At 35.9% G+C, this 14,681-nt stretch overlaps 1 protein-coding gene across 1 annotated transcript in view; it reads right to left on the bottom strand.

Annotated features, from left to right (window-relative positions):
* CFAP47 (cilia and flagella associated protein 47) overlaps positions 1-14,681 on the bottom strand; it is a 429,694-nt gene that overhangs the window by 3,634 nt on the left and 411,379 nt on the right. Inside the window, 3 exon segments of the mRNA XM_014549721.1 lie at positions 1,043-1,211; positions 6,756-6,917; positions 12,052-12,223. Coding sequence (XP_014405207.1) covers positions 1,043-1,211; positions 6,756-6,917; positions 12,052-12,223 — 503 coding nt within the window.

Here is a 14,681-nt window from a genome sequence, read left to right as displayed (position 1 = left end):
TCCACCTCACTCCTCCTCCCCTCACTGCATTATTATCTGTGTCCATGGGTTATGTATACACATTTTTCCGTTAACCTCTTCCTTCCCCTTCTCTTGTCAGTCTGTTCCATGCTTCCATGTCATCTCTGGATCTATTTTGTTCATCAATTTATTTTGTTCATTAGATTCCACAGATGAGTGAAATCATGTGATACTTATCTTTCTCTGACTGGCTTATTTTGCTTAGTGTAATACTCTCCAGGTCCCTCCATGCTATCTCAAAGGGTAAGAGATCCTTCTTTTTTACTGCTGCATAATATTCCATTATATTAACTCTTAATGAAATGATAGGTTTATATTAATGACCCATTTCATATTATGTTTTTTCAATTCAAAATAAATTTTACCTCTAATTAACTTTCTCCATTTCAGACTTTAACATTTTGACAACACCTTATGCCTTAATTAAAGATTCTGAAAATCTCTATCTCAAATCACCTAAAGTTCTTGAATAGGTTATTATAGAAAACATTGTTAGTATACAAATCACTTTGCAGTCATCATTTGTCTCTTCCATGTTTCCTTTGTATGGAAGGAAAATCATTTCTTACTTCCCACTGGTGATGAAAACTTTTTTGTTATAGTCCATAATTAAAAGTTCTTTACTGGACAAAAAAAATTCAAATAAGACAGAGCAATTGAAATATGTTGACTTTTGCAAGATAATGTTGCTCTTTTTTAAAAAAAATATTTTTATTGAGTTTAGAGAGGAAGGGAGAGGGAGAGAGAGAGATAGGACCATCAATGATGAGAGAGAATCATTGATTGGCTGCCTCCTGCACGCCCACACTGGGGATCGAGCCCACAACCTGGGCATGTGCCCTGACCGGGAATCAAACCATGACCTCCTGGTCCATAGGTCGAGGCTCAACCACTGAGCAATGCCTGCCGGGCATGTTGCTATTGTTTATCTGTGACCATTAGGTGTAACCTTTCCTCCCTAGATCACTTAATGCCTTTAGGGACATCACAAATCCATAACAATTGCCTTTATAGAACTCACCTGTATTACTAATCTTGCTTTATATTTTCTGCCATACATTTGGGGTTTAAAACCCACCAGGAGGGTAATCCCATTACTGTCAAAAGGAGGAATTTCTCCAGACTCAGGTTTTACGAAAAACTCAGGATCACTGTCAGGTAGGAAGTATGCCACGAAGTCATCAGTATATCTGAAACAAAAATGTAAGTATCATCTTTAAATTTGATTATTACCTCATTTTCTTTGTGAGAACTTGATGAATAGAGTTTATATCCTTCTGTAATGGACTGCAGTGAAACACTAATGCTGCCATGCAGTGGTGAGTCTGATACTTGTAACTTTTTGGAATGCTCACAGAGTAACAGCGAGGAAGCATTTTAAAAATTATTGAAGGGTCATTCTTCCCAGGGTGACAAAATAGAATCTTAAATATTTTTTCAATTACATATTTATAGTCTACAAAGAATAAAGTTCTTTTGCTATACAAATTGGAATAACTCAATGCCCCAAATGAAAATTCAGTCATTTGTAAAGAAATTAATATCTGAAATGTCTCACTTCAACAGCTATTGTAAAGCCATTGTTTTTACTTCTATTTCAATGTGCTATTTGCTCACTCTCCTTTCATTTTCCACGTGTGAAGTGAGATGAAAGTAGTTTACAGGCTCATTAAAGATTCTTGGGCCAGAAGATAGATTGCTATGATCTGAAGTGAACTGAGTGACATTTAAGATTCAAGTGACTATCTTCCTGTCAAGGTTGATTACATTGCAATGAAGGCTGTGAAAGAAGTTGAGGAACTTCTTGGCAGAACAAAGCAGGAGAGAGGCAAAGTGCATGGAAGGTTGTAAGTGAGAAATTAAATTCAAACTGACAGGGGAGATGCAGGTAGAAGAACAGATCCACCAGTGAAACATAGAAGGAGATATGGGAGGTTCAGGTTGGGACTTACTCATCCATTCAGCGAATATGTATTGAGTATCTTGGCAGATGGTTTGAAAAAGTGGACTTTTGATATTGATGGCCTACATTGAAATTGTAGCTCTATCTAGATGCATGACTTCAGGCAATTTACTTAGCTTTTTTGTGCCTTAGTTTTCATATTTTTAAAATGAAGTTAATTCCTATAAAGTCATTCAATCAGTGAGAACAGCACCATATAAGGATTAATAAAAATTAATGTAGTCATCATCATGATTGTTTTTGTTTTAAAACATGTTATTACTGGTGCTAGGCATTGGTACATATTCTAATTCTGAACAAAGTCCAGTACTGGAAATACAAAAGACAGAGGACACATTAGAAAGAAATAAAAAAACCTAGATATTGTCTAAGAAATATATATATAAAACTTGGCTGGAAAGATAAGGCAGATGCATCGAAAGAAAAACAATGATTATTGATTTACACAATACTATAGGAGTTTAAGATTTTATTGTGATGAGAAGAACAATGAGTAGAATTCAGAAAGTTGGAGAGGCGATAAGAAGGGCATTTAGAAGCAGAAAGAAAATGAAGATAAGTAAGAAAGAGTAATGGATAAGACAGGCTCTGAGAACAGTTACTTTTTTTCCATATGACTGAAAAAGATCTATTCTAGACAGCAAAGAGAGGAAATCTTGAAGGTCTGAGTGGGCTAGGACCATGATGAACTGCATATATAATTTAAATGCTACCTTGGCTAAGAAACACAGAACTATCAAATGCTTTTAACAAGAGAAGTTATATGCATGTTAATAACATTGTTTTAAGGATATTGGTTTTACTATATTGTATAAAATGGGTTGGAATGAAAGGAACTACATATGGAATTAGGAGTAGCAAATTTTGTTACAACATTGTTTATAATTGAAAAATATAATTTGGGTGTCTTATTCCAAATGTTGTTTTGTTCCAATACTACATTTGAGCAAATTATTGGTAATGAGGAAACCATTTCACCAGCTCTGAAAAATTTTTTGAATGCATTAAATCAATTTACATTTAAACCAAAATATCTAATAACTTGAAATATTTTTGGAAGTTGTGAATAAGACTACAATGGATTCAAGATAGCTAAGTATGCCCGGCCAGTTTGGCTCGGTGGTTGAGCGTTGACCCATGAACCAAGAGGTCAGCAGTTTGATTCCAGGTCAAGGCATATGCCCAGGTTGCAGGCTTGATCCCCAGTAGGGAATGTGCAGGAGGCAGCCAATTGATGTTTCTCTCTCATAGATGTTTCTATCTCTCTATCCCTCTCCCTTCTTCTCTCTCTAAATCATTAAAAAACACATATATTTTTTAAAAAGACAGCTAAGTGAAACCCACTCCTATCCAATGTGAAAGCTCCAAACATACATGTAACTGTCCATCATTCATTTTGAACTAAGTACAGAAAATGCATCCAGGCATGCCCAGTACCTTTGAGGATTTAATTTCTATGATACACACAGGGACCAGCATGCGCCATCATGAAACACAGGCATGGAAGCCATTTGTTTTAGAAATGAAGAAAACCAGTAAGTTAAGTGCTACCTTCACCTATTCCACTCCTCACATCTTGTGTAGCACAAGTGGGGAATGTGCTCACTATGACCCAGTAACATAAAATCCATCACTGCCCACTCAATCAAGATGTCAGTCTTCCCAATTGATCTATAGATTCTATTTGATTCCAGTCAAAATCCCAGTCAGTTATATTATGGCTATCAACAAATGGATTCTAAAGTTCATAGGGAGAGGTGAGGGACTCCATAGCCAGCTCAATATTGAAGGAGAGCAAAGTTGGAGGACTGACACTCCTTGACTTTAAGACTTACTATAAAGTTACAGTAATTAAGACAGTGTGGCATTGGTGAAAGAATAGGTAAATAGGTCATGGAGCTTAAGAGACTCCAGATATAGTCATAAATAGAGTCAAGTGATCTTTGACAAAGGAGCAAAGGCCATATAATGTAGCAAAGATAGTCTCTTCAACAAATGGTGCTGGAACATTAATGCAAAAACAAACCTTACACTCTTCTCAAAAACAGACACACACCTTACACTCTACTCAAAAACTAAGTCAAAATGTATAGTAAACCTAAATGTAAAACACAAAACTATAAAACTCCTGGAAGTTATGATGAGAGAAAATCAAGATGACCTTGGGTATAGTGATGCCTCAGTAAATACAACAGCAAAGACACAATTCATGAAAGAAATAATAAATAAACTGAACTTAATTAAAATTAAAAAGTTCTACTCTATAAAAGACAATATCAAGGGTAAAAATATTTACAAAAGACACATCTGATAAAAGACTGTTATCAAAAATATACAAAGAACTCTTAAAACTCAACAATGAGAAAACAAACAGCCCATTTTAAAAATGGGCCAAGGACCTTATCATATACCTCAGCAGAGAAGATATGCAGACAGCAAATAAGCACTTGAAAAGATACATCCCATCATATGTCATCAGGAAAACAAACCAAAACTACAATGAGATCCATTATACTTCCATTAGAGTGGTCAAAATCCAGAACACTGGCACCATCAAATGCTTGTGAGGAAATGGAGTAACAGGAACATTCATTCATTGTTGGTGGGAGTGCAAAATGGTACAACCACTTTATAACACAATGTGGAGATTTCTTACAGAACTAAAAACACTCTTACCATAGAATCCAGCAATTGTGCTACTTGGTATTTACCCAAAAAAGTTGAAAACTTTATATCCACACTAAAACCTGCACCCAGCCCTAACCAGTTTGTCTCAGTGGATAGAGCGTTGGCCTGTGGACTGAAGGGTCCCACGTTCGATTCCAGTCAAGGTCATGTACCTGGTTTCGGGCCACATCCCCAGCGGGGGGTGTGCAGGATGCAGCTGATCGATGTTTCTCCCTCATCGATGTTTCTAACTCTCTATCCCTTTCCCTTCTTCTCTGTAAAATATCAATAAAATCCTATCTAATAATAGACAAACATGGTAATTGACCATACCTTCGCTACGCCTCCCATTGGCTAATCAGTGTGATATGCAAATTAACTGCCAACAAAGATGGCAGTTAATTTGCATACTGCAAGCAGGGCAGGCCAGTGCGAGCCGCCATCTGGGCCCCCATGTGCCGCCTAAGCCCCGCCCCCAGGCAGGACCCCCGTGAGCGGCCCTGGGCAGCAGGGCTTGGCGGCACAAACAAGCCAAGCCCCGCTGCATATCTTCTCTGCTGAGGTATATGATAAGGACCTCTGTGTGCGGCCCTGGGTGGGTGGGGCTTGGCAGTGCGATCGGCCGGAGGAAGCCCTATTCTTGCAGGAATTCTCCTGCAATGGGCTTCTAGTATATATATAAAAAAATAAAAATAAAACCTGCACCCAGATGCTTATATCAGCTTTTTTCATAATTGCCAAAGACTTGGAAGGAACCAAGACATCCTTCAGTAAATGAATGGATAAATAAACTATGGTATATCCAGATAGTGGGATATTATTCAATGCTAAAAAAAATGAGCTACCATGACATGGATAAACCTCAAATGCATATTACTAAGTAAAAGAAGCAAATCTGAAAAGTCTATATACTGTATGAATCCAATTATGTGATATTCTGGAAAAGGCAAAACCATGGAGAAAATAGAAAGATTAGTGGCTGCTAAGGGTGAGAAAGAGAGATGAATAGAAAGAACACAGAAGGTTTTTTAGGGCAGTGAGAATACTCTGTATGCTATAATCATGGATATGCCATTATACTTTTGTACAAACCCATGGAATGTTCAACATCAAGAGTGAACCCTAAGGTAAACTATGGACTTTGGGTGATCATGATGTGTCAATGTAGGTTCATCCTTGTTAAAAAATATACCATTCTGGTGAGCTATGTTGATAATGGAGGAGGCTGTCTATGCATGTGTAGGGCAGGTGGTGTCAGAAAAATATCTGTACCTTCCTGTCAATTTTGTTGTAAACCTAAAATTGCTTTTAAAAAAGTTTTGAAAAAGACACACTGGGTGATTTTATTTATATGAAATATCTGGAGAAGGCAACATTATAGAGATAGACAGCAAATCAAAGCTTTCCTGAAATTGTGCGTGGGAATGGGGGTTAACTGCAAAGGGGCTTGAAAGAATTTTTTTTTTGGGGGGGGGGGGGAGTGGGAGTGTAATAAACCTGAATGTGGTTATGATAGAAAATTCTATGAATTAAAAAAAAATACTGAAAGGTACATTTACAATGGGGGAGCTTTATGGTATGCACATTATCCCTAAAAAAAAAAAAAGCTGTAAAAACATATTTCACATGTGAGACAGGTAAAATGATTGTGGTCATGGTGCCTATGTTATCACAAGTATAACAAAGATATCTATAGTTAAGGAGAATAATCATACAGAAATTGAATCAATATAAGTTACCCAATCATCTCTATTTAGATAATCCCAAACCATTAAAATTTATTGTAAAACATTGTAAAACATTCCATTTATCCTTCAAAATACATTAAAGTATCATTTGAAAAACAAATAGAAACATTATCCTAAATTTCAATATCTGTTTACTTTTGCTTCTTGTTTTTTGGTCTTCACCTTTAGGGCCTATTTTTAAATTTTTAAATAAAAATTATGAAACATATAGAGCTTTGACTCATAGAAGCAATACTGCTCTGACTTAACCAGCAAAAGATGACATAATAGAATTTTTCATCTTAAATTTTGTTTACCAGTTTAGCATAAATTACATTCATAAAACCAGTTGCATACCCTTACTTGATATATATTACCTTTTCCGACCGGACAGCCAGAATTCAGTAACAGCTTCCTTAAATAAACCTTTTCCTTCAATATTAATTACATCATCCACCTCAGGCTCAGTAGCAATCAATGTTACGGGAAAGTTCCAGATGCCATCTGTTATACACTCTATTTTTAGTATAATTTGAGACCTTGAATAGAAAAAGAGATTATAACACAATCTATAGGAAAATAAGCAAAGAGAATACAGTATAGTAGATCTATATCTAAGGTCAAAGTTTAAGCAAACCTTGTGGTTTTAGTAAAACACTGGGACTTTTAATTCTTAAAAAATGTAGATGGCTATTAATTGCACTTATAAGTTTTAGGTCACAGGTTATATTATCATTCTCCTTTTGAGGTAATTATTTTGTAGCACATCTTATCTACTCTGTAGGTATTTACTAAAATCCAGAAACATATGTGGATTTGACTGTGAAAATTTTCTGTGACCAGCAAAGGAGAGGTTGGTAAATGGTCCTAAGTGTTATGCTAATAGGAGATCCATATGGGAATTTTTGGTTCAAAGTGAAACACTGTGGCCCAGCTGACATGGCTCAGTGGTTGAGTGTTGACCTATGAACCAGTAGATCACGCTTCGATTCCCAGTCAGGGCACATGCCAGGGTTGCAGGCTCGTTCCCAGTGTGGGGCATGCAGGAGGCAGACAATCAATGATTCTCTCTCATCACTGATGTTTCTATCTCTCTCTCCTTCTCTTTCCTCTCTGAAATCAATAAAAAGAAATTTTTTTAAAAGAAACAAAATGAAACACTGTGAAAGAAATTTCAACCCTTGCTTCACATAGAGAAAAATATTTTCTGCAAACACTTACCAAAGCCCCATAAAACTGACTTAAATTGAAACTTATAAAAATTATATTGTAATTGATAAAGATCACAAACCCCTTACACAATAACATATAATTAAGTGGCAATTGAATTAGTGAAGAGAGTAGAGAGAGACTTTCTAAGCCTTTGGCTGTGAAGAAGAGTGGAGACAGAGGAGTTAGTAGCTGAAGTTGAGGAATAATTAATTACCTCTTTGCTTGCTTAGAGTGGAAATGACTCAAACATGTAATCATGTGGTTGCAATATCACGTCATAATGGACAAATAAATTACAACCCTCTTATGTAAAACTGTTAGGAAAAACAGTTCTTGGAACTCTTATCCTCTTTAGATAGGAGTCTAAAAGTATTCAACCCCCCTAACCGGTTTGGCTCAGTGGATAGAGCGTTGGCCTGCAGACTCAAGGGTCCCAGGTTCGATTCTGGTCAAGGGCATGTACCTTGGTTGTGGGCACATCCCCAGTAGGGAGTTTGCAGGAGGCAGCTGATCTATGTTTCTGACTCTCTATCCCTCTCCCTTCCTCTCTGTAAAAAAACCATAAAATATATTTAAAAAAAAAATAAAAGTATTCAACCAGTCCAGCCGGCATAGCTCAATGGTTGAGCGTCGACCTATGAACCAGGAGGTCATGGTTTGATTCCTGGTCAGCCCATATGCCAGGGTTGCAGACTCCATCCCCAGTGTGGGGTGTGCAGGAAGCAGCCAATCAATGATTATTTCTCATCATTGATGTTTCTATCTCTCCCTCTCCTTTCCTCTCTGAAATCAATAAGAATATATTTAAAAAAGAAAAGAAAAAAGAAAGCACAATCTTTTTTTAAAAAAAATATTCGACCATTTGGGTAACAATTGGACAATAACATACCACATTTTGAAGCTGCACACACTAAACCAGCAATTTCACAATTAGTAATTTTCCCCAGAGATATGCATCAACTATTTCAAGAAGTTATATGTATGAGGATGTTCATTGCTGCATTATTAATACTATAAAAAAAACTGGTGCCAAAAATTTAAAAATACCCCTTTGATAGAGTTGCCGGTAACAATAATGTATACTGAAATGAAACAGTGGACTTAGTCCATGATGACTGATATATCTTATTATATGCAAACATATATGCAAAATGTAAATGCTACTCCTTGACCACTCTCACACTCTCCTATCTTAGTAAATGAAACTATATTCCTCTCGGCACTATTTCAAGAGCAATAATTTGATAACTCGTCTTCCTGCTTCTACTCTTGCCATCTTCCAAAAAGGAGAGGACTTCCATAATTTCAAGCTATTGTTTTATTTTGGTTTTTATTATTTAACTCTGTATCTTCCTTTGAACCATCCCAAATTCATTTGGAGCATGAAATGGCAGAAGTAAATGAATATGCACATATATGTACAAAATAGAACTGTTAAACAACAACAGAGCCTCACCCAGCACTTAGACATAATTTTATGAATCATGTGCACAAGTTACCCTAAATCACCGCCCCCCCAATTTATCCTTCAGTCATTTTCAATTGTTTCTAGCATAAAAGACAAATTCATAGCCTCAAAATACTATATGATCAGATCCTGTCCAAACTTGCCAACCTTACTTTCTCCTTTGCTTACAGAAACACTTTGCATTAGAGAAACACTGGATTCCTTACTACTAGAATTCTATAAGTATAAATATTCTCCTGCACTTGTTTCCTATCTCAAATACTCTTCTAAGATCTTCCTATCTATAAGGTCTTTGTTCAGACATCATCTCTTCAAGGAATCTTAACTGTCCACTTATCTGATGTGCATCCTTGATAGCTCTCTATCCCCCCTTATATATTTTCTTCTCAGGACAATCTTAAATGTTATTGTCTACATATACATTTAATATTCTCTTCTATTATACTCACTAGGCTATACAATCTAAAAGTACAGGGATTTTTGTCTCTTTTGAAGATGTTAAGTGATTTTTGAATAAATGAATGAACATGTTCAAATGAACAATGTTGACTAATTCATTCTGCAGGATAATTCTTGGAGTTAGTGAGAAATCACTGAGTCAAACTTTTTGGCCCATGCAAGAAAGACCACTGAGTTTCAGGGATGATCATATGAATCATTTTGTGGTCAATACTGTGGATTCCTAACAATGCACCTATGTGATATTTCTTATTCTAAGTTGTCTCCCCCAAACCCTGTAAAATTGAATGTTAGGTTCCCATTTTGTTCATTACTTGAGCAGGCGAAAATTTCCAGGAAAAAGTTGAGCTAAGATAATTAATATTTTTAAAGATGCCCTAAGACAAATGGTATCTATCATTTATCCATTTTTTTTAAAAAAAAGTTTAGACCTGTGTTAAATTAGAATAACCAGATTAATGACAATAGTAAATATTGATCTCTTAAGTATTTGTATTAAACCCTTAAATTTTTTTTTAAATCCTCACCCGAGGATATTTTTCCATTTATTTTTAGAGAGAGTGGAAGAGAGAGAAAAAGACAGCAAGAAATATCGACATGAGATAAAAACATATTGATTGCTCAGGTCAGAAAGGAACTTGCAACGGAGGTATATGACCATGACCACAATAGAACCTGGGACCCTTTGGTCCTCAGGCCGATGCTCTACCCACTGAGACAAACCGGCTAGGGCTAAACCCTTGATTTTTATAGAAAGGAAAAAATCAAGAACTTTAGGAATAATATTCCTGTTTTTTTTCTCTTTGTAAAACTACCATTTAGAGCCCTGACCATTATTTTTATTACGTATAATGCTATGCTGTGAAAGGGTGGATGCTAAAAATTACCTTGTTACATTTTCCTTTTGAAAAAACATGAAAATTTTGTTTTTCATTTTACCTTGCCAACGAGGGAGACAAGAATTGAATTTAATATTTATTTTAATTATCTAGGTAAAGCATGGTTTGGATATAGTTATTTTTGTACTTCTTTTTCAGAGTTTAGAGCTATTGGTTTTATGTTAGTTTTTCTCATTTAACTATGTCTTGCAGTGAACCATTTCAAATGTATATGGAAGAAGGAATGACAAAGGTAAATGAATTTATAAACATATGCACAAAATAGAATTATTAAACTACATCAGAACATCACACAAAACTCACAAAAATTTATGAATCGTGCATACAAGTTACCCTAAATAAGTTTCTCAAATATTCACCAAGAAGCTCTAAATCTGTAAAATGTTACAGGACTATAAATTCACATTGGTTCTGCTCATATTCACTAATAATAACATTTTCCCCTTATGGTTGTTGCTGGTAATTTCCATATCACTAAATTAACACTGCAAAGCTAAGTGTGTAAAAATACTAACAAATAAGCATAGAAAACTATAAACATGAAAGAGAAGATAAAAGAGTATAATGTCAATGTTTATAGTGTACTTTTTTCTTGAAGCTTGATTTTATTACTGCTTTCTGAAGATGACTGTGGTATCTTTTAGTTATTGGACTACATATTCAAAGCCACTTTAAATATGTGTCTGGCTACATCAGCTACATAGTTAAACTATAGAAATGATTAAAAGCACAAATAATACTTTCCATTGTTTTGTTTTGTTTTTCATTGCCAGGTTGCATTTTGTACTTTGTGCATATTGTGGTCTTATGATAAGTATCACTGCATTAAGATATAAATAAAACACTATTTCAGATGTGACCTAACATACAGTATTTGCAGGTACTAAGTATTAGTTGCCTAAAAAAAGTAAATATAAAGACCCTGGATAAGGCTTCCCAGTGGGCAGACATTTAAAGTTCGCTATTCTAAAGGATTCCGATATAATCCTCTTAAACCTTACTAGAGACTATGTGCGATGTTATGGTTTTAGGTCGTAAAAGGGTAATGACAGCAATTATAAAGTAAAAAGAACATAGTTTAGGATTTTCATAATTTGAACTGGTTCTGAGAAGTATCAAGAAACATCATCTCGGCAATGTATGGTGACAAATCAGTATTTTTTTTCATTAAATTTTTTTTTAACTAAAATGTAGTTGGCATACACTATTAGATCTGTTTAAGGTGTAAAACATTTGTGATTCCACATTTCTAAACCTTATAATGTGATCATCACCCTAAGTCTAATAAATATCTGTCACCATGCAAAGCTATCACAATATTGTTGATTATATTCCATTTCACCTTCTTAATTTTACAAAGCAGACTGTTCTTTTTTGTTAATATTATACCTTAATGAACTTAGGGAGGTCAATATTTGGGAAGGATATCTTAGATTTCTAATCATTTGGACTCATTTTTCATCAGGCACTTTTCATAGCTTGACAGCTACAAAAATAATCTAACCCAAAATATTTGCCTCAGCAGCATCAAAGAAATAATGCAATCCAAATATAGAAAAATGGAGAGAATAATAAACATTAGTTTAAAATAGCAGTAATATTGTTTAAAGAAAAAATGGATAAAAGCAGGTTTACTTCATTGGTTTCTTTGGTGAAAATATCACGTTGAAGTCCAACGTTATCACTTGAGTCTTGATATTGTAAGATCTCTTCATCAAATATACAGCCACAGAGGGCTGTAAGTCAACTCTTACTTCGTCAGATTCATATAGAATTTCATATTCAAATTCACGTTTTATAGGTATTCCTAGGAAAATCAAGATTAAAGTGCATTTCAATTTACTTAAATATTAATAGGTTGGATATCAGTTACATGTCAACAATAATGATGCAGAGGTATTTAGAAGGAGGGAGAGAGTAGATGTTATTGAGCTTTGGTTTCATAATACCAAGTGTATTACCAGGTACATAATAGTCCTAAATATGATTTTGTTAAAAGGTAAATAAATGAATGAATATAAAAAATAATCACCAAAGATAATTCTCATCATCCTTAAATATTTAAAATTCAGACTTATAAAATAAGAAATAGCCAAATGGAAATGAGTAGTCAATATTTACTGTAAAGTACAAATAGTATGACATGCTCTATATAATAAATGTATTAAAAGCTTATAGACATAATTTATAAAGATTTGAATTAAGTTTAAACAATACATAAGCCAGTCAGAGAAAGATAAGTACCATATGATCTCACTCATATGTGGAACTGAATGAACCAAATAAACTGATGATCAAAAATAGACCCACAGACATTAGAAGCATGAACAGAATGTTGAACCTCAAGGGAAGGCAAGGGAGGGTGGGTGGAAAGAGATAAACCAATGAACTTGTATGCATATATGCATAACTTGTGGACAAAGACAATGGGATGGTGAGGGCCTGGGGTGGGGGAATGGGCTGGAAGAGGTTACTGGGGGGGAAAAGAGGACCTATGTAATACTTTCAACAATAAGAATTTTGGGGAGATCCAAGATGGCGGTTGATGGGACAGCAGGCTGCAAGATAGTGTGTGAGTGAGAGAATGAAAGGAGAGTGCGTGGACGTGTGGGGAGTGTCTGTATTTATGAGTGATGGACAGCCTATATTCCACAGGACTGGTGGGGACTGGTGGACCAGGCTCCCCTGGCCGGCAACCTCCACTACTGCTGAAATCTCTCCAGGAGCAGCCAGCTATGCCACAGAGACTGTGCCATTTTGAAGGGGAGAGCGGCTGTGATCGGAAGCCCAGCCTTACCTTCAACTGGGGAGACCTTGGATACCTCTTGGGACCCTACAACCACATCACCCAGGGACAAGCTGCCTCAGCTGCAAACCCACGAACACTGACCCTCCAACCTCCCCGGCCGCGGGTGCATAAAAAGTTTGTTCAGAGGGAAACAAAGCAGTGCCAAATATGCGGATGGGCCCTGCACCTTTTCACAGAGCAGATAGAAGGTACAACTGAGTCGAACAACATCCACCCAGAATTGGTGAATTAAACACAGCTGGTGAGGCAATCCATGGATGGAAAGGTCGGAGATCGCCTAGAGAGAGCTCTGCCTCCTCGGATTCAGCTGGGTGCTTGTTGTTTGGGTGTTTGTTGTTTGCATTTTTTGGATTAGTTGTTGTTTGTTGTTTGCATTCATCTCAGAGTATTTGTTGTTTGCATTTTTTAGATTAGCTGTTGGTTTTTTGCAGTTTTTTCCCCAAATAAATATATTTGTTCCCCTTCTTTTTTCTTCTCTTTTTTTTCTCTCTTACATTTTTTCCTTTTCTCAATATGATTTTTGCACTGTCAGACTAGCCACTGATTTCTCAACAGAAACACATCAGACCAGAAGAGAATGGAATGATATATACAAAGTCATGCAAAGCAAGGGTCTAAATCCAATAATATTATACCTAGCAAGGCTATAAATCAAAATTGAGGGCTAATTCAGGAGCTTCACAGACAAAAAAGGAACAAGAGAGTTTATTACCACCTAACCAACAAAGCACGAAATGCTAAAGGGCCTGCTATAAAAAGAAGAAATTCTAATTCTCTTTTCTCTGGTGGTCACCTTTATTTAGGGGTTATTGGTATTGTGAATACACTTATGTTTGGTGCCCTGTGCATTGTGTCTTGTCGTGTTGTATTTTGTGCCTTTAAGTCAACGCAGGAGAGAGGGAGCTACATGACCAGACACTTTGACAGGAGCAAATCCCATATATCTGCTGTCTACAGGAAACCCACCTTAGAAGAAAGGACTCACAACAACTAATGGTGAAGGGATGGAAAAAGGGTTTTCAGTGAATGGAAATGAAAAAAAGCTGGGGTAGCAATACTTATATCCGACAAATTAGACCTCAAAGTGAAGGCCATAACAAGAGATAAGGAAGGCCTTCATAATATGGAAGACAAATTCAACAATATGTGTAAGAACCAAGAGGAAATGAAGAAGAAGAAGAAATGAAAAATGACATCGCTGCAATAAAGAACTCAAGAGAAAACATCAACAGTAGGCTAGAAGAAAAGGTAGGAAAAAATACACAAGCAGAGCAGCTTCTAGAAAAAAAAATTTAAAAACAGGAGGAGAGCATAAGGGAGCTTTGGGACAACACGAAATGAAAGAACATCCGCATAATAGGGGTACCAGAAGGAGAGGACACTGAGCAAGGAATAGAAAATCAGTTTGAAGAAATAATGACAGAAAACTTCCCTGATATAGGGAAGAAAAAACTCA

Source organism: Myotis brandtii, unplaced genomic scaffold (assembly GCF_000412655.1).
Source record: "Myotis brandtii unplaced genomic scaffold, ASM41265v1 scaffold568, whole genome shotgun sequence".
Taxonomy (NCBI): domain Eukaryota; kingdom Metazoa; phylum Chordata; class Mammalia; order Chiroptera; family Vespertilionidae; genus Myotis; species Myotis brandtii.
Note: the sequence above shows the minus strand (reverse complement) of the source record. Positions and strands in the feature narration are given on the sequence as shown.